At 38.8% G+C, this 6000-nt stretch overlaps 1 protein-coding gene across 1 annotated transcript; it reads right to left on the bottom strand.

The window, feature by feature from the left end:
* Positions 1-4041: 4041 nt before the first annotated feature.
* Positions 4042-5779, bottom strand: LOC140889247 (uncharacterized). The gene is made up of 6 exons (XM_073296958.1): positions 5563-5779; positions 5264-5490; positions 4804-5047; positions 4569-4670; positions 4365-4396; positions 4042-4302 (listed from the first exon to the last, which is right to left on the bottom strand). Exons 1-6 carry the CDS (start codon positions 5777-5779, stop codon positions 4042-4044), a joined length of 1083 nt encoding a protein of 360 aa, XP_073153059.1.
* Positions 5780-6000: the final 221 nt, after the last annotated feature.

The following is a 6000-nucleotide window of genomic DNA, read 5'->3' as shown; positions in this document are numbered from 1 at the left end:
TAATTCCCTTGATGTCTGCTATAGTCCACCTAATAGCAGTCTTGTTCTCTGGCAGTAATTTGACTAGATGTTCTTCTTGGTCGGCTTCCAAACTATTGGAGATGATGACTGGTAATGTTTCTCCTTCTCCAAGGAAAACATACTTGAGATGTTTTGGAAGTATCTTTAGTTCAACCACTGGTGCCTACAAAATAGATGGAAGATGCTGAGTATTAGAGATTGGTAAAGATATGTAAGAGACATTACCTGACTGAAGTAGCTCAGGCGAACTATTCAGAATTCCTTCAATCTCCTTCACTTCTTCGCTGAATCCAATTCCATCATCCTGCTGAATGGGTGCAACGAGAGCCAACTCTAGATCATCTTTTCCTGCATGCTCACAATAATCTTGTGCCAAGTAATCCACAATATCAACAGAGAACACACAATCATCACTGTCAGGAAATTTCATGGCATCATAAATATTAAATTTCACAACCTCGCCATCAAATTCTATGGTGAGTGTGCCACTGTGAACATCAATTTTAGTAATGGAAGTTTTCAAGAATGGTTTTCCTAACAAAATAGGACTATTATGATCACCATTTTCCATGTCTAGCACATAAAAATATGCAAGAAATACCAAGTCATTCACTTGCACTAACACGTCTTCTACTATTCCCCTAGGGTATGCATTAGACCTATCAGATAATTGAATAACAATACCAGTTTTGTTCAATGGACCAAGTTTCAAGGATGCATAGATAGAATATGACATAACGTTGATTGATGCTCCTAGATCTAACATGGCTTCTCAAGTCTAACATTCCCTATAGTGAATGGGATAGAAAACATATCTGGATCCTTGCATTTTGCGGGAAATTTTCGTTGGATCACAACAGATACGTTCTCACCAAGTTCCACTTTTTGACAACCCTTCAGTGTCTGCTTCCTCTTTGCTGTGCACAATTCTTTCAAGAACTTCGCTTATCGAGGTACCTGCTTAATAGCGTCTAAAAACGGAATATTCACCTCACATCTATGAAAAGTTTCATAAAGATCCTTTATCCCTTCATCTTTTCTAGACTCCTTAAGTGCTAAGGGAAAATGGGCAACAGGCTTATATTCAGAAAGTGGAGGGAACTTACCTCTTGGCGCTTCTTCCTTGGATGCTTCTCCATCAGTCTCCTTCGGTTCTTCATGTGGCTTCTCCTTGGGTGAAGCCTCCACTTATTTCTCTTTAATTTTAAATTCCTTTCCATTTCGTAGAGTAATAGCACTTGCGTTCTCTCTTGGATTTGGAATTGTTTGAGATGGTAGAGCATTAGAATGCTGTGTTTCTAACTTATTGATGGCGGTGGCGAGATGTCCCATCTAGGTATTCAAGTTCTGAATACTTGCTCTGGTTTCCTGTTGGAAAGTTACAGTATTAGTAGCAAGCTCCTTAAGAATATTTTCGAGAAACTCACCCGGATTGGGAATCTGAGGATGCTTCTGCTGTTGAGGATACAGTGGCCTATAAGCTTGATTGTGCGGTGGTGCTTGAGGCCCCGATTGATTTTCTTGAGGGTTCCCATATCTCAGATTTGGATGATCCTTCCAACAAGGATTGTATATGTTGGAATAAGGATCATATTTCCGCTGTGGTGGTCCTGGAAATCCTCTAGTAGCATTTACCTGTTCAATCGATTCTTCTTGAATTGTGGGACACATATCAGTAGCATGTCCCACTGCAACACAAATTCCACATGCCTTTGCAGGTTGTCCATTCCCTACAGCCATCTGACGCACAAGAGATGTCGATTCAATTAATTGTTGCTCAAGGGAAGAGACATTTACCTCTGTTTTTTTATTTGGTACATGCTCATTCCTGATGGTGCCAAATTGTTGTGAATTTGCAGCCATACTCTCTATCAAATTTCTTGCTTGTACCGGAGTCTTGTCCACAAAAACTCCACCATTGGCTGCGTCTAGCATACTCCTGTCATGATGTAACAAACATTCATAGCAAAATTGTATCAATTGATTTTCACTTATCTGGTGCTGCGGACAGCTACCACAAAGCTTCTTGAACCGCTCCTAGTACTCATGCAGTGATTCTCCGGTGTATTGCTTGATTCCATAGATTTCCTTCCAGATGTTCGCGGCTCTAGATTCTGGGAAGTATTTCTCCAGAAAGATTCTTTTCATCTCCGTCCACGTCATGATAGAACCAGAGGGAAAGTAATATAGCCAATCCTTAGCAGCAGTCTTCAAAGAGAAAGGAAAAGCTCTCAGCTGAATCTGATCCTCTGTCACTCCATGGGGTTTCATACTCGTGCACACCACATGGAATTCCATTAAGTGTTTATTCGGGTCCTCACCTGCAAGACCATGAAAATCAGGTAATAATTTAATCAATCTAGACTTAAGCTCAAAAGTAGCATTATTTTCTAATGTAGGAAAAGTAATGCATAAATGTTGTTGATTGGGATCAGGAGTGCCCAATTGTCTACGACTCAGGTTTGCATTAGCACCCATCTCTTCTTCTTCTGGAAAAGCAGCTCGAGCAGCTGCCTCTTGTTGTTGCCTACGAAGTTCTCTCCTTCGCCTGTGTAAGGTCCTTTCAATCTCTGGGTCGTAGAGAAATTCTTCTTCAGCAAAATCTCCTGAAAGCATGAACGAGAGAAAACTAGAAACAAAGAAAATATAAGATAGTGATATAAAACAAAACAAAACAAAAAGAAATAGAACACAATAAATTAAACAACGATCCCCGACAACGGCGCCAAAATTTGGTAGCGCTAATTCGTATCATGTCCAAATTACCCAACTCAATCAGATAACCACAAAAATGTAGTAGCGTGAGTAGGGATCTTTCCCACGAGGAAAGGTAAATTTAATGCGTTCTAAATAAACTAAAGGGGGTTTTGAGTTTTGGATTAACTACTAAAAATTTAAGCAATTAAAAATTGATAAAATCACTAGCATGCAAGAATGAAAATTAAGTTGAAGAAATCAATAGGAGACGAGTCTTGGTATCGGTCGACTACACCCTTAATATTTATTCATTCAATCATCGATTCCCTAAAAATAATTAATCATATCAAATATTCGTCATTGAAAATAAAATTCCTGTTTCACCTTAATTTTAGTTAATTAGACACCAGCGTTCTAGATTAACCCTTAACAATAAATTAATCCAGATTCCAGCGATCTAGATTTAAATCTAAGGTAGAATTCAAACGAGTAAAACTGACGAATCTAGACAACACAAACACCAGCGGTTGTATTTAGCCTAGTCAATAATTGACCCTATGATTTAATAAATTCAACAGCAGAAAATATCAAACGTAGTTGTTTCGCAAATTAGTTGATTCAAACAATTACGGATTTGAATTCTAATTTAGCTATAGTTATGTAGCAAAATCCTAGGATGGCCAGTCTAAGAAATTCACATACAAACATGAAATAAAACAGATCAGAAATTGATACTTAATAAGAATTAAACACTGAAAATCAAATCTCATGAACAAATTATATCAAGGTTTTGTCTCCCTCAACTAAGAAATAAAGTTTAGCTACAACGATTCATCACAAACACAAGAAAAATTCCAAAGAAAAGAAGAAAACTTGAGAGAGATGTAAAATAAAACCTAGCCTCCAAGGTAGTCTCCAAAAGTCTGATAATTATCTCTCCAAAACGGAATTAAAAGCCTAATAAATCCTAGAATCTAAAATAGCAAATTTTTCAAAATTAAAATAAATCTTCCCGAACAGACAAGAGCGCTCGATCGCATGAGTACGTTTGATCGAGCGCGTTAAAAATGTCTCTCTCACTGCCTTGAATCTCCAGATGCCGCGCTCGATCCTATGAGTACGTGGGATCGAGCGCGTGAACTTTTTCCAATATTATGCCTTTATTCTTCAAATTTGATATCTCCTACACATTAAAACCGGGAGTATGTTATGAAGCTAAATGCATGCAAACAACAAAACTAAGATAAAACATGAACTAAAACAAATAAATGCATGCAAACTACTAACAAAATAATATTAATAAATGCAAATAAAACACGACTATCAGTAACCCTTAGCCAAAAGATCTTCAAGTTGATCCTTCAATTCTTTCAATTCAACTGGTGCCATTCTGTAAGGATCTTTCAAAATAGGTTGCGTACCTGGCATCAGTTCAATGCTAAATTCTACCTCTCGATCTGGAAGCAATCCTTGAATCTCATCAGGAAAGACATCAGCGAATTCACTAACCACCGACAAATCTACCAACTTCGGGCTAGTTTTCATCACATCTATAGCATAAATCAGAAATCCCTCTGCTCTTTTCTGCAATAATTGAGTCATAGACAATACAGATATCAAAGGAATTCTAGCTCGTGAAAACTTACCATAAAACTTCCATTTGTCTGCCATCTCTGGTCTGAATCTCACAACCTTATGAAAGCAATCAACTGTAGCCCTGTACTTGGTTAACATGTCAGTGCCGATAATACAATCAAAGTTTGAAAAACCAAGCACAATACAGTCTATCTCATTCCCATTGCCTTCATACTGTAGTATACAATTCTTAACGGATTTCACTGATATGATACCTGTCTCCAAAGGTGAAGTGACAGATACTACAGTGGAAAATGGCTCAATAGGCAAAGCATGTAATATAGAAAATTGTTCAGAGATAAATGTATGTGATGCACCTGTATCAATCAAAACATAAGCACGATAACCAAAAAAGGAGCAGTTTCCTACTATAACGTCATCAGGTGCTGCCTGTGCTTGCTTCTCTGTCAATTCAAACACTGGAGCCTGTTGTCTTGGTGGTTGGCTCACTGTCTGGATTCCTCCTATCTAGCCTATGGTTGCGGCTAAAATGAGTGTACTTCAAAGGATTGCCTATCAGACTGAGGTGCTGGTCGAGATGAAATTCCACCAGCTGCTCTCTCAGGACCACGTTGCGGGAAAACTCTCGCAAAATGTCTTGTCTGATTACAAATATGACAACTGCCAAATACACCTCTACATTGGTCGCTGGCATGACGACCTCCACATTTGTTGCATTATACTCCAGAAGAACCTGAAATTTGTCCAGACATAAACTTTCTTTGTCCACTAGAGATAGAAGAACTGCTGCCTGCTTTCTTAAACTGCTTCCCTTTAGCTCTGAAGAAATCTCTTCTGCTACTACCACTTCATCCCTCGAATCTAAGTGGTGGTGGTGGAATCTGTGGTTGACCCTGAGATGGTCTAGTTGGCGGTGGTACAAACTGTGCTCCTCTCTGTCTCAGTATACCAGATTTGCTCCCTTTGCATGATTAAGGCCATCAAAAAAGTTATTTGGTCGTCCAGCATTCACTAAAGTGAAGACATCCGGATTCAAGCCATTTATAAATTGATAAACTTGAGCTTCATCATTGTTTGCTATATGGGGAGAAAATTTCAGCAGACTCGTGAACTTGGCAACATATTCTTCAATGTTCAACTGCCTTTGTTGCAGACTAGCAAACTCTGCTCCTTTTTCTTTTCTATATGAAACTGGGAAGAATCGTTGATAAAAAGCAGTTTTAAATATAGACCAGGTAATGATTGTACCTTGATTATCCAATGCTTTCTTTGCTGCTATCCACCAACCTTTTGCAACGTCATGTAGTTGGTGTACAACAAGTCTAATTCGGCGACCGTCAAAATATTCGAGGGATTCAAACAACTGCTCTATATCTTCCAACCAACTATCGTAGTCAACAGAATTCTCAGTTCCCTTCCATGTTGGCGGTTTAAAGGACTGAGATCTTTTTAACAAAGTTTCCATGGTAGTAGCAGTCGCATCCATCAGATCAACAGATGTACTACCCTGAGCATTTGGAGGTTCTGCCACTATCTGTGGTACTGGTGCTGGTTCTGCGGGAGGAATAGCAACTGTCTATCTAGTGACCGTTGCTTGTCGAGGAGACATATCAGATATTCAAACAGATTAGTGCACAATACAACAATATATCAGATTCAAACATTCTATTTCAGTCCCCCCCCCCT

Source organism: Henckelia pumila, chromosome 3, assembly GCF_033568475.1.
Source record: "Henckelia pumila isolate YLH828 chromosome 3, ASM3356847v2, whole genome shotgun sequence".
NCBI lineage: Eukaryota > Viridiplantae > Streptophyta > Magnoliopsida > Lamiales > Gesneriaceae > Henckelia > Henckelia pumila.
This window is presented reverse-complemented; position numbering and strand designations above follow the sequence as displayed.

Coding starts and splice junctions, on each gene's coding strand:
- LOC140889247 (XM_073296958.1), bottom strand. CDS start 5,779: ATGGAAACTTTGTTAAAAAGATCTCAGTCCTTTAAACCGCCAACATGG. Junction 5,491..5,562: donor GAAAGCATTGGATAATCAAG/GTACAATCATTA, acceptor CATATAGAAAAG/AAAAAGGAGCAGAGTTTGCT. Junction 5,048..5,263: donor ATGCAAAGGGAGCAAATCTG/GTATACTGAGAC, acceptor GACAAATTTCAG/GTTCTTCTGGAGTATAATGC.